General features: G+C 38.5%; 1 protein-coding gene across 1 annotated transcript in view; it reads right to left on the bottom strand.

The window, feature by feature from the left end:
• LOC127863315 (cell adhesion molecule DSCAM-like) overlaps positions 1 to 18,157 on the bottom strand; it is a 38,778-nt gene continuing 20,621 nt past the window's right edge. Inside the window, exons 24-40 of the mRNA XM_052402734.1 lie at positions 17,402 to 17,556; positions 17,039 to 17,056; positions 15,150 to 15,248; positions 14,587 to 14,772; positions 13,855 to 14,030; positions 12,426 to 12,546; positions 11,845 to 12,006; positions 10,875 to 11,108; positions 10,230 to 10,369; positions 8,952 to 9,051; positions 8,423 to 8,557; positions 7,536 to 7,691; positions 5,219 to 5,308; positions 4,408 to 4,636; positions 3,548 to 3,693; positions 2,745 to 2,895; positions 1 to 827 (exon numbers count right to left, since the gene is read on the bottom strand). Coding sequence (XP_052258694.1) covers positions 737 to 827; positions 2,745 to 2,895; positions 3,548 to 3,693; positions 4,408 to 4,636; positions 5,219 to 5,308; positions 7,536 to 7,691; positions 8,423 to 8,557; positions 8,952 to 9,051; positions 10,230 to 10,369; positions 10,875 to 11,108; positions 11,845 to 12,006; positions 12,426 to 12,546; positions 13,855 to 14,030; positions 14,587 to 14,772; positions 15,150 to 15,248; positions 17,039 to 17,056; positions 17,402 to 17,556 — 2,389 coding nt within the window. The 3' untranslated portion in view covers positions 1 to 736. The remainder of the gene's footprint in view (positions 828 to 2,744; positions 2,896 to 3,547; positions 3,694 to 4,407; positions 4,637 to 5,218; positions 5,309 to 7,535; positions 7,692 to 8,422; positions 8,558 to 8,951; positions 9,052 to 10,229; positions 10,370 to 10,874; positions 11,109 to 11,844; positions 12,007 to 12,425; positions 12,547 to 13,854; positions 14,031 to 14,586; positions 14,773 to 15,149; positions 15,249 to 17,038; positions 17,057 to 17,401; positions 17,557 to 18,157) is intronic.

Here is an 18,157-nt window from a genome sequence, read left to right as displayed (position 1 = left end):
TTCTCAGAACAAGGCTCAAATATAGCTTGTTAACCAATACATTATCCAATAAATCTATACTATGTAGACTCTTGGATGTTTATAACAATACGCTAATAAAAACAAATATTATTTTTCACAACCTTGTCTACATTAATATATTTTGTGTCGCTCAACTGCTTGACTTCTTTCATAACGCCTTGTTGAATCCACACGTCTTGAAATCGCATTGGATGCGCTAATAGGTTTCCAGAATCTGTTTGGCACAAATGTTATGGAAATAGTGATTTTATTGGAGCCTGTGTAGAGTAAGTAGTGTAATCTATGTGTTGACATTGTTATATCCACGTCCTGCATGGGCCATTAGGCGTCAAATACTGGTAGATCATAATACGATTGCATGATATATTATTCTTCTTGTTCATCGCATAAAATATTTTTCAGCGATTGAATATATATTTGACTCTTACTGATTTTTATTTGATATTTGAAGCTTTGATTCTTTTGAGTGGGATTATACAATAACTGGTGTAATCACGATCGCTGTTTATACATCAAACCGTTGAGGAACCACATTCAAATGTTTAAAAAGGTTTCGCCAACATACATTCCACAAGTATATGTTAACACTGACATTCATTATGCAATAAGATCTCATTTTTTAAGTAGAGATACACACTTTTCGAATGTCAAAGGAATGCCATAGTATGCAGTGTTTAACGTTGTTCAAAACATTGCACCCAGTCGTCCAATACTCTCACACGACAGTGAAATTCTCCGTGTAATCACTGTCTTCGTCAAGTTCTAAAACCCCCACTGTCCTCCGCGCGGCCACTGGCCTGTAAAATCTGAAACCGAAAAAATAACAATATGGTTGGGAGTATTATTTTCATGTAGCCCTCTATCATGTTTACAACATAGAATTTTTCGGCATTTTCTAAGAAACTTATAAGTTGTTTTTGCCATGTTCAAAACTTGACATCATGCAAATTGCTTTATTATATTGCCTTGAAGCGGCAGTAACAATACCTCTAATATACCATGTATTTGAGGGAACTCTTCCAAGTCTTCCAACTCTTATTATTACAAATCTTACATGACTTGAATGTTTGTGGTACAGAGATGGTGATGGGTATTTAAAGAACAAAATAAACAAGATGTGTTTGTGAAACACTATGTCCCCCTTATAAATTTGACCTTTGACCTTGGGGGATGACATTGACCTTCACCTTTCACCACTCAAAATGTGCAGCTCTATGAGATACACGTGCATGCCAAATATGAAGTTGCTATCTTCAATACTGCAAAAGTTATGGCAAATGTTAAAGTTTTACAATTTTGACCATATATTTGACCTTTGACCTTGAAGGATGACCTTGACCTTTCACCATTCAATATGTGCAGCTCTATGGGATACACATGCATGCCAAATATGAAGTTGCTATCTTCAATATTGCAAAAGTTATGGCAAATGTTTAAGTTTGACGCAAACCAACAAACCAACAAACAAACCAACAGACAGGGCAAAAACAATATGTCCCCCAGTATATACTGGGGGACATAAAAAAGACACAAAGTGGACATATTCAATGAAAAATTGTGTTGCCTTTTATTGTTCGTCGCATTAAAGGGGCCTTTTCACGTTTTGGTAAATTGACAAAATAAAAAAGTTGCTTCAGTTCAATAATTCGGAGAGTTCTGTTGTTGTCGTTATATGTTGTGAATCTACGAGGATTGCTTATATAAAATATAAAATACGTCCCTCTTTCAAGGATGGCCGAGTGGTCTAAGCGGTAGACTTTTACTCCAGGGGTCAGTGGTTCGAGCCCAGTTGAGGGTTACTGGAGATTTTTAGATCCAATGTTTACATTTATTATTAAAAAGCATTTAATGACACACTTCAATACATGCCAAAATCTGTGAAAAGGTCCCTTTAAAGGAGTCAGAAGTGTTATTTTGCTTGCCTAAACATAACCTGTCTATTCTATTTTGAATATATGACCAGTATTTTAAAAATCGTCATTTTACACAACTTTGAACTAGTCCATTGAACACTCGGCCTAAGTGGTCTCAAAAAAGTGCATTAAAACAAATAATGTCAACTATAGGTCAAATATTCGTGCTTATTACTTCCGGAACGCACATTGCGAATACTTAAAATGGGCCTTTTCACGTTTTGGTAAATTGACAAAATTAAAAAAAATTGTTTCAGATTCGCAAAGTTTTGCTGTAGTTATGATATTTGTGAGGAAACAGTAATACTGAACATTTACCATGCTCTAAAATAGCCATTATATGCATCTTTTGACGATTTAAAAACGTGAAAATTAAAAAGCGCTGCAACGCGAAACGAATTAATAATTTGGAGAGTTCTGCTGTTGTCGTTATAATTTGTGACACTACGAGGATTGCTTATATAAAGTATCAAATACATCATTCACTGTATGAACACTGATGGTCGAGTAGGTTAAGTGTTAGACTTTTACTCCTGGGGTCAGTGGTTCGAGCCCAGTTGAGGGTTACTTTGTTTCTTTCTTTAATTTTACTCTTGTTTTTTACTGGAGCTTTTTAGATCCAATGATTACATTCATCAATATAAAGCATTTAATGACAAACTTCAATATCTACCTAATTATGTGAAAAGGCCCCTTTAAGTGGAAACAAAAAACACAATATAAAACAATGATGATTTTTTGTATTCATGCATATTACCACGTTTATGTCGTCCTATTTTGTAAACCTATCCGTGCACATCTCACACCCACCTTTCTAGAAGACTGACGGATTCCTCATCTTCCGGCGTCTCATCCTGAGGCGCCATCACTTGTGCAGACACCAACGGTTTGTCGTCTGCCGCGCCAGGTGTCTGGATCATCGTGTCGTAGCGGGTGCGCGCGTGCGGGGTGCGGCGACCGCCTGGCAAAGAAACTATACGTAGCAAAGACGTATTTAGTCGTGTATTGAACATTTATTTTTGTAAATGGTTATCTGTAGTAATTAAACAAAATAACATAACAACAACAATTATTCTAAACATTTGCATTCTAAAGATACAATGCGAACATTCCTAGATGATCTTCCGTAACCATGAAAATGTGCTATCCCAGGATAATTGTTGCAAAAGTGCAGTGCGTTTACGTTACACGGTTAAATGTTTAAACTAGAATGGCTTTTAGGACATTAGTACTGTCAGGAAGCATGTAAATAAACTTTTGTCTCCTATGTTAAACATATATTTATGTATCTGTAACTTCATAACAAGCATACTTTTAATAAAGACCTGTTTTGCAGAACTGATCAGAACATTACAGTTTTATGTGACTTTAAGCATATAAAGGTCATCGTCATTTACATACATCTATACAGTAACCGCATGAGTTTGAAGTAGACACAACACATGCAACATTTTAAAGAAAGATGCCACATGGATGAGGGACTACATTATGTCACACATAGTTTGATACATGCAACAAATATTACATTATTCCGAGCACAATTTCTTTATTTGAAATATAACTTATTTTAAACTACATATATGACATATTTTCTCGTATTTTAAAACATTTACCTTTCCTCCAGACGGACGCAGACCGCTCCTCCCTTACAGAGCGCAATTTCTCGTCGAATGAGTACGGCTTCCGGCTCCGTATCGGCGAGTCGTCCTCGCTAAACGTGTACGTCACTTCCTCGATACAGTTCGGACGGGCGTTAACCCTAGAACGGTAAAGTGTACACACTTATTTCTCCACTTGTTATATCCGTTTTGCTTCCATTAAAACATCTTTATTGAACAACATAGTTGATAACGTAAGTCCCGAAGGTAAGTGCAGATATCAAAATATAATTGTCTAATTTTAATTGAAAAACTATATGTCAGTTTATGAAAGAAATACCGGTAAGTGTTTTTTTTCTGTGTAATTTTTGTTATTTAAAATACTTGTCGTTTCAATTAACGGAGTTAACAAAAACTCGTGGCGGCTGAATTCCTACTCCTCTGACACTTGGACTCGTTTTTTATTTACTGTTAAATAGATATAAGTAAAAAATAATGTCTTAACGTTCTTATACAGTTGAACCCAGTAGTTAAGCATGGCGAGAAGCATGCAAATAGGTAGAACTACCGTTATAATAATTGAAATTCGGGAATTTATCTTTTTTATTTCATAAGTATGTTTAGTTTAAACCTATTTATTTAAGCTCGATTGCAAGGAAAGTCTCAGGCTTATTAAAGCTCTTTCGAGTCCGTTAATTGGGTAGAACGAGTACTTCTAGTCCGTTAATTGGGTAGAACGAGTACTTTTTGGGGGATATCTAAAGAACTCTTCAACTGTGAGCGTCTAAACGGACACCTCCCGTTCTGTGGGCGGACAATATATCCACTACGTCACGGCGACCTTTTTATTACATTGATATACATATAAATACTACCTCGATGTGCCCCTGGATGGGCACAAAGGGTCCTTCATCTTCTGTACGGCGCAGTGCTGCCTGGGAGCTCTACGCGGGACGGCCCGGGGATCCAGAGAGCGGGGGTCGAAAGCCCTGGGGTCTAGGGCGCGAGGGTCGAACGCCCGGGGGTCCACTGCTCTGGAGTCCATGTATTCCTCGGGCTTGGGGATGGTGGGCAACGGCTCTGTGTAGTGTACACTCTCTGGGGCTGATAAAACGTTTGTGTATTTTGAAACGCTTTAATTTTCAAACAAACATTGCAAGGCACAATAATTGCACGAAAAAAACGACACACAATAAATATGAGTTAAAATACCCACATAGCCTGTGACTTAAAGTGACCACATGATTTGTGAATCCGATTTTCCCCATTACCTATGACTTAATGTTTTGTAAAGAGCTATTTCAACTGCGATGTGGTAAACATCAATTTATTAGGCGTTGTTTGTGGTATGAACATGTGCACTAATTAGTTTAGTTTACATTTCACGCTGAAATTCTTAGAAATATGTAAATTAAAATAACACATGTAACTGATTGCGTACGCAATCTTAAAGTTATACTTTACTTACAAACTCTAACCGCGTTTTACTTAGGATAACTCTTTTTTCAGAAACAAGAGTTTATAATCATAAATACAAACGTAATTTGTTCTATTTATATTCAATATAGTATAGTACATTATGTAGTATACTTCCATATAAAGAGCAACTAAGTTTTTTTAATCAAATTTCCATAAAAATGGTTACAGCAACACAGTGGCACGCATAAGTACAAGCCTGTGACGTACACTCATATCTGGGCACCTCGCACGATGCTTCCCTCCGTTCGTTAGGTTGTGGTGGCGACTCCGTGAACAAGCATATACCGGGCTCCGTACCTAAACATGAATACAAATATAAGTCATCGCAATTACAAACACATTTGCGACATCATATAAGAGGCCGACGCGTATCCCCACGCCGCAAGTTTGACCCAGGGGGCGCCCAGGGTTGGTAATGGGGCCATGCATAGTCGTGATTGACAGTATTGACATAAGAGTTGTTCAGTATCAATTGGAAGTAAATCGGTGTAGAAATGAAGAAGTTAATGTAAAACAACATAAAGCAAGTGAAGTGTTTGTCAGAAACACAATGCCCCTACTGCGCCGCTTTGATTTATTATTATTTTTTTATCATTTGGCAGGTTCATAAATTACCTCGCTTTGAAGCTTATTACTTTCCTCGGATTTGTTTTTTTGACCTTTGACCTTGAAGGATGACCTTTCACCACTCAACATGTGCAACTCCATGAGATACACATGCATGCCAAATATCAAGTTGCTATCTTCAATATTGCAAACGTTATGGCCAATGTTAAAGTACATAAAATAAATAAATGAGTGAAAATCTCTGACCCGGCCCCACCCCAATCCCCATAACTTTTGACCCAGTGGTAAGATCAAAATTCCAAATAGTGAAGGATCGCACATATGCTCATAGCTACACTGTGTGTAAGTTTCAAGGTTCTAGTGCTTATAGTGTAGGAGGCGATAGTGGCCAGGACGGACGGACGGACAGACAGACGGACGGCGGAGATAACCACATTATCCCCACGCTTTTAAAAAAGCGTGGGGATAAAAACAAGACTATTGCCAAGCAATAAAAGTCCCCTTCCTATCTACAGAATCCACCATTTTCAGCAATCGTTTAAGTCTATTTGTTGCCATAGTAACCAGAATTCTTGACGTAGGAACAAATTGAAATGACGTGCATAATCTCCGTATTGCCATCTGTCCATGTTTCAAGTTTCATTAAAAAATATGAAGAACTTTTATAGTTATCGCAGGATCCAGAAAATGTGACAGACTGACAGACACACAGAGCGCAAACCATAAGTCCTTCTCCGGTTTCACCGGTAGGGGACTAATTATACACATATTTTAATACCAAAGCAAACAACTATATTTATACTATTTCCAGTGTTTTCATATACTGTATTAGTCACGCGTAAACGTCAAGTACTTTATGTCATAATCCATGTTTACAGTACTACGTGTAACGTACAATATGTTACATGAAGTCCTGTACCATATTTAAGGTACATTGTATTATGTTCGATGTGTCACGTACCATGTGTTACGTGATCTACATCACGTACCTTGTATCATGTGGCATAAATAATGTTCCATTTGTTACGAGACCTACGTTAAGTACCATCTGTCACAAGATCTTCGTTACGGGCCATGTGTCACGTGTAGTACTTCATGTACCATGTGTCACGTGATCTATGTCATGCGCCATGTTTAGCATGACCTGCTTTGTGTGAAATGTGTCACGTTCGCTTCTTAATGCAGTATAAATCAAGAGACCAATGTCATGTAACATGCATCATATTACCAATGTCATGTAACGTGTGTGGCGAGACTTGCGTTATCTACCATCTGACACGTGACGTACGGCTTGTACCATTTGTCAAATAACCTACGTCGTGTGTTATTTTTGTCACCATCCACGTCAGGCTATGTTACCTGTGTTATTAACCATTTTTCACGTAACATGCGTCATTTGCACTATCCAACATGACGGAAGTCATGTACAAACTGCCACTTGACCTACTTAAACGATATTTCACGTACCAAATGTCATGTACCAAAATCTTCCTAACCTATGTCATCTACCATGAACCACGTGGCCTGTGTCATCTTAACTTTTCCGTTTGACCGACGCCATGTACCATGTAACACCTGACATGTGTTATGAAGCATGAGTCACCTAATCGTAGTGATGTTTGATGTACCATGTGACCTACGTCATGTACCGGGTAGCACTTGACCTACGGCATGTACCATATGCCACATGACGTAAGTCATGCATCTTATACCAAGTGATGTACCTCATGTATATGTTTAACCTGACCAGCGGCACGTACCATATATCACGTGACCTTCGTAATATGTATCGTGACCTACGTAATATTACCCATGATATATGCCATACGGAACACGATGGAACATCATAGTGGACGTGACACTAACGCCCTGTTAACGTGTCGCGCCTAGTTGACCACGTGTCACGCACAGTTGACCACGTTTCACGCACAGTTTGTCATGTGTCACGCGAACTTACTTGAGCTGTCGGTGGGCTGCGAAAGGGAGTCGGCCTCTGTCTCGTACACGACGGGAGGCGGCGGGTTGCGCGTCAGGTTCTCGAACGCCTCCATGAGCTCGTCACGTGAGCTGGACACCGTGGTCACGCTGGAGATCAGGCTGTGACGCTGGCTCCCTGTAGCGGGGAGTATAATAGCTATAGTACGAGGATGTTTAGTAGCATTGTTTGTAAGGGATTAGTGGTAAATCGATTAAATATTTAACATACATGCACATTTCATATCGCTTTTTAAAACTTGTAAATTTCCCCAGGTAAGAGAATTATTATAGTCATAGAGCGATATTTTTGTGGTATTATTTTTTCCTACTGAAGTAAATTGAATTAATATTTAAAATACATGCACTTTTCACATCGCTGTTTTATTTATTTATTTTCTGAGAAGGCTATTAGTCGCGTGTATTATAAATATCACGATACAACTGTTATAATTCGTATATACGTTTTCATGACCATACGTTCTGCATTATAAGTTTAATGCAAAAACGTATGAGAAAATAAAGCACAATGCAAATACAGCTCTCCAATTCACGTTGAAACCTGAACACGACACAACGTAATCTTGCGAAATGAAATATGCAGGCGTTACTACCAATCATTCCATATTAATTCAGTCAAGCCTTTTCTGACATATTTTTGTTTCGGCATTCATAAAATCGTTCAAGTATTTTCGATTTATCACATGACGAATATATTTGACTGACCAATGCCAGTTCGGATTTATTTGTCTTATACAATAAGATGTTAAGCTTGTTGGGCCTACAATTTGATTCGATGGATAATGGCGAAGGACTATGCGCGTTAGTTATCTTCGATATCAAGCACACTGTTATGGCGTGTGTCCGCACCTTTTTCGCTTGGTGTGCTCCTTGTACCCTGGGATCTGTTCTTGCTGTAAGCGCTCTGGGGGCGGGGCGGTGCCATGGTGAACAGCGCGTGGATCTGTTCCGCACTCGCGTACTTCCGGGGACTCAGCATCACCGCTGTATACATGGGTACGAATTTAAACGATTTATAAATATAATTATCAAAATAATAACATATGGCAATATATATTTAGAATACGAAGAGTGACCGAACTTAATTAACGTGTCAAAGATTTAGTCGATGCAAATATACGCCGGCATTAACTACGAAGTACATTCGGACATGGGATGCCATGTTAAGTTTCGTGATGGGTATATGCCAATAATATAACAGCTGACATGTTAAACATATTCAGTATGCAGTTTCAGGAAGAAGAAGAAGGACCCCCTCCCTCTTGGTCAACCTCTGCGAGTTACCGGAAGCTAATATCCATCGATTAAACGTTCGCAGTCACGGTAAATTAAATAAAAGGGTATTAAGATTAAGTTTAAGTGACAAAATAGACGTTACCTTGGTTATCATAGCTGTGCGTCTCTGCGGTAGTGGTGGGCGGGCCCGGCGGCCTCCTGGCACCACGGGACGGCTTTTTAGTGTCGCAGTGGGCCATCATCTGCACAAAAAAGAAAGAGCGTCGAACAAAACGCCCATTGGTCAGGGTGATAGAAACAATAAGTTTCCAAAGATTGTTACCGAATTGGAAGCATGTGTGGTGCGAAGTCTCTAAATGTCTACGAAGTGAATCTACGTCATACGTAGTAAAACAAAAATACGATGTGTTTTTACATTTATTGTTGCAAATTAGGCCATGCATGTTCGATTCCCTGTTTAGCGTCCCCGGGCCGGTCGATGTTCGGATGCCCGACCAAAAACCACACACACATTTTTAGAATGTGGAAAATCAAGATATAAAGTGTATAATACTCTGGCGGCTAACATTGATCGAAAAGTGAATCGCAAATAGACACCACGGCAGTTTCTTTCTCAGTCTTCTATAGAAGAGTTGTCGTTTACTGCGCTAACAAAAGAATGTACCTGGTTTTGGAATCATCACTTCGAAATGATTTTTGAGAATGGGGGTTTGCTTATGCCAAATAATAGATCTAACCGTTGTATATTTTGGGATTAATACCAGTATATATATTTTGCATTGTCGTTAAGGATTGACTGACGAAATATGTATCCAAGCTATGAAGATCGCAAATATGAGGCCTCAACACATTGACCGGATGTTCGTTGGCTTTGTAGCACCTTATATTCGTCAAATGCAATACTATTGAACCGTGCTCTGTGAAAAGGGTTTTAATTCATATGCATAAAGTGTCGTCCCAGATTAGCATGTGCAGTCCGCACAGGCTCATCAAGGAAGACGCTTCCCGGCTAAACTGGATTTTAGCTAAGAAGATACTTTCTTAAAACAGAAAAATATCATAAAAGCGGAAAGTGTCGTCACTGAATAGGTTGTGTGGACTGCACATGCTAATCTGGGGCGACACTTTACGCACATGCACTAAACACCCTTTTCACAGTGCACGGCTCTATTATATTCGTTTTATATGTTTAATTGGGCCCCGCATCCGATTTTTTTAAAGACGAGTTGTTTTTCTATTGATTTTGTTAATCCTACATATTTTACGATATGCATTTTTTCGTTAAACAGTATAATGTAAAACTGACGGTATCTAACAGACTGGATGCGTTTAACAGAACAGTTCAATAATGTACACATTGTTTTTTGCTCCTCGTGCTCGCCTCTGATTATATAGAATGTGTGTTTATTGACAAACTGACCGCTTTCTGCGCCTCGGCCTTCTCTATGCTGATTGAGTCTTCGCAGTACTCCGGGTCCGCCTTGTGGTACTTGGGGTTCTCGTTGAACACCAGCTTCAGGTCGTTGAACGTCGCGTAAGGGTTGATGTTCGCGTCCTCGTCTGAAGTGAGGGGAGAAAATGAGGTGATTAGCGGCAGTTTATTGTAATACATCTTTTGAAGGGAGGGAGGGGGGGGGGGGGAAATAGGAGATTAGCGTAACTTAATTTATATCTGAAGGGAGAGGAGAAAATGAGGGAAGTTTAATGTAATACATCGTCTCAAGGGAGGGGGAAATTATGTGATAGTTGCAGTTTATTGTATTTAAACGTCTGAATGGAAGGGTACATTTAGGGGATTAGCGACAGTTTATTTTAGTATGGAGAAATTGCAAATTTAAGATGCATACATAAATTGAAGAAATATGCTAAACAACCACTAATTATTGCTTAGTCTGATTGAATCGACTAGATCAAGAGAAGTTGTTAGAGTAAATTGTTGGCTGACAAAAGAAGCTCACAATATGAGCTCAAAAATATAACAAACAATTCAAGCTCAAACTGAACCCTCGGCTGTTGGCATTTAATTGGTTATCACGTTGATGACACACTGCCAATAATAACTTACCATCTTGCTCAAGGGAGGCGTTATCGCTGTTTGTCTTGCTGACGTCATGGAACCCCCATGGACTGTGGTGACCGGACAGGTTGTCGTCGCTGTGTAGCGAGATTAGCAGGTTGACGTTTCGGTTGAGCCGTGGGTCGCCGGGGCTGTCGCCGCTGACGAAGTTGAGCCGCTTGTCAAGGTCGTTCATCAGCGACGTCTCGGCGGTGATGTCCCGCCTGATGTTGGAGCTGTTCTCTGTCGATGAACAGATAAATGCCGTCGATACAGTTGTTTGTTGTAAGAAATGAAAGAAACGCAGTATGTCGGAGAAATATTCAGCCGACGTGCCTTAATATGAATGGGCAGCGATAAAATTAACTATCAAATGAGGTAAAGAAATCAGAATATAGACAATTCAATATGGACGAATAGTACAAACAACGAAGGAAGATAATAATACAACGATTATGCTGTTGAATAATCTGTTTGAACAACGGGTAAATGGAGAATGCATTGACGTTTAACATTCGTAAATTTAAATTGTGATATACGATTTACGAAATTTAGGTTCACTCTAAGTTTAGAGCGTGACAGTATTTTTTTACCGCGGCTAATATCTTTTACAACTTACTAAACGTTTACTGTCGATACTCGGATACAGACGCATCCAATATTTAAGTACCGATACGACAGATGAACTATACACAGTTGACTATAAAATGAGGGTCGCTCTTTGAAAAGGGGATGTAATGCATGTGGGTAAAGTGTTGTCCCAGATAAGCCTGTGTAGTGATAACATGCTTTTCAAGGACGACACTTCCCGCTTTTTTAAATTGTTCGTGTAAAGAAGGTCTCTTCTAAACAAAAAATAAATCGAGGCGGAAAGTTTCGTTCCTGATTTGCCTGTGCGGACTGCACCGGCTTATCTGGGTCGACACTCTACGCATATGCATTACATTCCGTCTTCACTGAACGCGGCTCATGTATATACCTTTGTAGCGCATGACCTGACGTCGACGCACGCAGAACAGTGCCACGCCGACCCCAACAACGATCAGGACGACGAAGGCGGCACTGAGAGGCGCCATGATGTAGAGCTTCTCGTAGAATAATGTTTCGTCATTGTGCGTCACGAACAACGGCTCTAGAACACCTGCCAACAACACGAATTTACTCTTTGTATCTTATTCAACCGTTAAAAAACATACCTAATAATACACAAAACTCTGTCGGACAGCTGTTCGTAGTGATTTGTGTGTTTCATTTTAAGGTGTATGCCTTTTTTGATATAGTTTACCTTTATATTTTAATCAATTACATACAACTATTAAAAATAGGATTTACTTAATACAATTTCTACAATCTTAAGGCTGTTAATCAGCATATTATTTTGTGTGCACCAACATAAATAACACTGATTTCGAAAGATTTTGCTGTGCAATAGTAGCTTCCGGATTCACTAATACTTTTTGAGTGAACGCGGTGAATAATTGTCACCAAAACGTCTCTAGTCCAAGAACGCATGGTTAAAACGAGTTATCGGTGATCAGAGTCGGCGATTGCAAGACCTACTTCCGGAGAAAGTGAGCGTTCCGAACACGAGCTGACACTCTGTGGAGCCGGCATCGCTGTAGGCCGTGACCTTCATGGAATATCGAGTAGCTGGATTTAGGTCCTCCACCACATGCACCGTCTGCCGAGCACACATTGTTAGTTTAAATTAAACCTTTTTATTTTAGCTCGATTGCTTTCAAAGTCCAAGGCTAATTGAAACGCATTCGAGGCCGTTTCCTGGGTGAAACCAGTACTTGGTGTATTTGGAGAGACCCATATAACACTCACAAAAAAATATCAAACCTTAACCTTCCGGTAGCGAAGCGGGCACCATATACACTACTAAGTGCGAAATGTGGTTAGTTTTAAATGCTAGCAGGTTGCTACAACCCAAAATAATTTTACAACCACAAAGAGGGGAACTCCAAGTTGATAGATGGTTTTTACTGTTAATGAGACGAGGGCATTGCACTACATCCGTCTTGTCTCCCCGATATGAAGTTACTATGAATGTGGTTGCATTTTATGCAAAATGATCGCAAGTTTTATCTGTTACAATGCGCACTCTATATGGCTGTTACCGCAGTGAAAACGTACATGAACAAACATCGCTGTGGAACATGACATGTCTATAGGTATCATTAAAGGATATAACGAAAATAAAGGCGACGATCAGATATAAAATATCCATCGAACAGTTACGTGTATAATACAGGTAGGGATATTCAAATACACTCATGGCAATACTGTTCTCTCGTATGTCAGGTGGGGATATACAAACACATTCATGAAAACACTGTACTATCGTATTTCAAGTGGTGATATTCAAACACATTCATGGCAATACTGTACTATCGTCTTTCAACTACGGGAATTCAAACACATTCAATGCAATACTGTACTCAAGTATTGAACTAGTGATGTTCAAACACATTCAATGCAATACCGTACTATCGTATCAAAAGTAGTGAAATTCAAACACATTCAAGGCAATACTCTACTATTGTACTGAAAGTAGTGATATTCAAACACATTTAAGGCAATACTGTACTATCGTATTGAAAGTAGTGATATTCAAACACGTTCAATTCAATACTCTACTATTGTACTGAAAGTAGTCATATTCAAACACATTTAAGGCAATACTGTACTCTCATATTGAAAGTAATGATATTCAAACACGTTCAATGCAATACTATACTATTGTATTGAAAGTAATGATATTCAAACACATTCAAGGCAATACTGTACTCTCGTATTGAAAGCAGTGATATGCAAACACGTTCAATGCGATTCTGTACTATCGTATTTAAAATAGGGGTATTCAAACGCATTCATGGCAACACTGTACCCTCGAATTTCAGCGTAATACAAATATTGACACATGTCTCTAACTCCGAAACATTGCGAAAGACATCACAAAACCCATGTTTACTTAAAACCGTACCGTATTCCAGTTAATGTTGTTGTTGACTTGGACCCACTGTGTATCACCCCATATCTGGTAGCGTATGGAAAAATAGTTGATACCACATACGTCACGTTGCCACGACCGGAAGTCGAGCTCCACCGACGTCGCGTTGACGCTGCGTAACAGCTCATCTTGTGTCGGCGCTATTGGGGCTGATAAAGGAATAATAAATTGATTAACACGCTATTACATTGTTCTCTAATGTCGGCAATTTCACATATACAATGCGAATGTATATTCTTCATTATACCAAATATACAACGTATGTGCATATACAAATTTTGCTTTTCATATTGCATGTCATTTAAAAATAATAGTTAACAGATTTTTAGAAATACGACATGGACACAATATATCTTGATGTAAAGTTTTTGTTTACATATACCCACCACTTATCTTTAAGTCAAAATGAAATCAATCATATGCACCGTTTTACAATTTCCTTAAACAGAGATAAACAACGCATTCTGACCGATAAGAGTCAGACTGATATTGTACACACGGGCAATATTTATCTGGATTTGTTCTTAGTTAATAACCACATTGAAGCAAGACATTCGTTATGCAAACCGATGTGGAAATTGACATCATATTTAACTCGCATCGAATTTGTGTCAGTGTCGAAAAGCTGACTCCCTTTTCTTACACATCATCTGCCTATTTCGAGCCTAAGGTAAGCTGCACATACAATATGATGTTCCTACTTACGTCCACCAAGTGTTTTCGTGTCGATGACGTTGCTAGGCTCACTGCGCCCGACGCCGTTCAGGGCGGTGATGGAGAATTTATATCCGGTGCCACACAGGAGACCCGCAGAGGTGAACGTCCGGTTACGCGGACCCAGCACAACCTCCCGCCAGCTGTCGTGGTCCTTCCGGTACTGCAACAGGTAGCCTGTCGGACGGGATATGACTGTGTGTTTGTTCGTTCAAAATTATTATATTTTAAATACGGTAACTTAAGTGTCAAATGAAGCTTGGACGATGTACGACTTAATGACGCTTATCTAAAAAATTTGAAATAATTGATTAAATTACTAAAATGTTCCTAAATACAGGAGAAAAAAACTTGATAAGTATATCTTTTGGAATTTGTTAATGTGTGTTAAATGTTTTATCTTTAACACTTTGCGCATACTTAAAGTAACAAAATCTGACTGCATTTCTTGTTTCCCTTACCAGTCCAGTACATTGCATAAAATTAAATAACATTATGTATTATTAATATATATAATAACTACATGTTATGATGTAATTGAATGTTATTCTTACTTATTATGGTACTTCCGCCGTTGCTTCTGGATAGCCAGTTCACCTGAATCGTTGACGACGTGACAGGCGCAAGTGACAAAATAGGTGCCTTCGGGGGCGCTGAAGTAGGGCACATGGGTTATCATAGATATATCATTCTTGATACTCTTTGGTCCAAGGCTCTTTTATTACATCCCTTAATGATTGTTTGACTTGATATATGAACCTAACGTTTAAAGGTAATCACATATCATTTTAGAGGTAAAGGGTTATGAAGAAAAATTGACTTTTACATGTTCTAATAAAATACTATTTGAGAACAAGAAATGTACTTGGAACAAAGCCAGTCACGGGGAAAATGCCGCTGACATTTGAGTAGCAGAATCAGAAAAAATGAAAATGAATCTTTAATCCAATTTAACATGTTACGACCAGATACATTTTGAACAAATATTGCAAACAATTCAACTTAAATACGGACTATATTATCAGCTGGTAAACCGTTATGTTCGTAATATACATATCTGATTTGCATTTGCATGCAAAAAAATACCATTATTTCCGATGTGCGTACATACGAGTAATCCAAAACAAGGTGCATATATGTTATATAGCAGGATACATGCATGTTTTTACTGATATAAAGATAAATGCAAAAAAACAAACACTTTTTACATGAAGTAAAAAGCAAAGCGTTCACTGATTTTCCGGCATAAAAGTGAATATGAATGACCTCATATTACAATTAATTTTAAGTAGACAAGAATGGATAATATAGGATTATAACTAATAGGCCAAATTATAATTATCATACGGAAAACTTGAGTACCACTTTATTTCCGTTTCAGGAATTCCTCATATATTCCACTCTTTTGAATCATAAGCATGTGTTCATATGTTTAAGAAGATTAAAAAAGTAGATTACATATTTATTCAAGCATTTTATTATATTTTATGTCTGATTATTATTCAATATTTTTATGCATAATTAATTAAGTTATATTTTTGTTAAATGAATTGTAATAACAATGTATTGTATCACTTATTACAGTTTTCATTTAAAAAAAGGGATCCGTTAAGACGTACAATACACTCTGGCTGTTCTTTTAAGGGTTAGTTCAAGGACTTTGAATCGGACACATGACCACAATTTATGTCATACAAAAGATAGTCGGGAGGCGAGAAGCTAACAGTTTTACGCTCACACTAATGTTACAGACCATATTTTGCAAATCAGTATCTGCTTAGAAGCCTTAGGTACGGTATGGAAAGACAACCACTGCCTGTTGTAGCAGACGACAAATGCCATTCTTCTAGCGGTGTCGTTCGTACCTCAACATACATGTGAATGTGATAAACGGCAGTGTAAGAGAGTGGACAAATGCTATGAACGTCTGCTAGGAAAGATAACCAGCACATTTGCCTATTTATAGTTCACCACTGGTACACTGCAGAGGGTTTATATGACTAATAGTGTTTAACTGCTTGTAAGAGGAGATTGACCAGTCTGGTGTTTATCATTGAAATCTGTACATATTGGCTGCTATCAGGGAAAACGGGGCTTAATGCATGTCAAATAAGATTAGCCTGTTCAATGCGCACAAGCTAATCAAGGACGACATTTACAACAGCGAACACCTACAGTGCCTTCAGCGCTTTGATTCTAAATGCTGCTGTCTTAATTTGCTTATCCTGACGTTTCGACAAATACAGCCATGTACAGGGATGTGGGCCAATAATTGGAAAGTATAAGAACATATCAGCCGATGGTCAAAATATAGAATATACAGTAGAAAAATATATAACTGAAGAGCAGGGCGATTGGGCATCCTGGTTAAGAAATCACATGAAGTGAAGCACCAAATAAGCAGACGATAATTTAAATATACGACACTGACATGCTTACTTACTTCGACTGTTAGCGTCGACTGGAAAAAGTAAACACACGTTAGTTTTCGGTATATCGAGTTTCATACGTCATATATCCTTTATATCCAAATATGCTATTTCAATTATAAAGTGTACATTCAACACATGCAATCATAAGTATAAAAGGATAAGAATGAAGATTAATAGTCGATGACAAGATTTTTTTCAGTTGTGTAATTATTGCTAGAATTTCTAAATAATATAACCATAACTTTAGTTAGTAATTTTAGTAATTCAATGACAAAAGTGCCCAACTGAGCCTTAACAATCACAACACAATAACTCGCTTTACACGTAACTTTACAAATTTAAAGAAAAACATTATATGATAAAACAATTCTTACCTTGGACGCTAAGACTGTACGTAATGACGTCACTTCCGTACTGGTTGACCGCGCGGCATGTATAGTTATCAGCGTCTGTCCCAATGACGGCCACCATTAGCAAGCTTCCATTACTTTGCACCGAGTGTCGGTCCGCGTTGTCTATGACTCCGTATCTGTACGAGAAATGTTCATTCGATCTTAGTACAGGAACAAAATGTTCCGAGTAAATATGAGTATAACCGCTGGGTATAACAGTTGGTTTGTTTATTACTAGATCAAGAGAGAGGACGTCATATTGAAATTGAACAGCGATACGAAATGCGAATTGTTATGGTTACCAGACGCTACTGGACATGCGTGAGATGACGATTATGAAATGAAATGTTTTGACACTAAATGGTATGTGCATTGAACACTACATCACATGACAACTGCTGCACATTTCTTGTTAAACGTTTGAGGAGAGCCTCATGTTCCACGACCAATTGAGTCGTGTTTTGAGAAAAATGGGCATAATGCATGTGCGTAAAGTGTCGTCCCAGATTAGCCTGTGCAGCCCGCACAGGCTAATCAGGGACGACACTTTCCGCTTTTATGACAGTTTTCGTTAAAATAAAGTCTCTTCTTAGCAAAAATCCAATTTAGGCGGACAGTGTCGTCCCTGATTAGCCTGTGCGGACTGCACAGGCTAATCTGGGACGACACTTTACGCACATGCATTATGTCCAGTTTTCTCAGAACGCGACTCAATTGTAATCGCGGTGATATCTGTTG

This window comes from Dreissena polymorpha, unplaced genomic scaffold (genome assembly GCF_020536995.1).
Source record: "Dreissena polymorpha isolate Duluth1 unplaced genomic scaffold, UMN_Dpol_1.0 chrUn004, whole genome shotgun sequence".
Classification (NCBI taxonomy): Eukaryota; Metazoa; Mollusca; class Bivalvia; order Myida; family Dreissenidae; genus Dreissena; species Dreissena polymorpha.
Note: the sequence above shows the minus strand (reverse complement) of the source record. Positions and strands in the feature narration are given on the sequence as shown.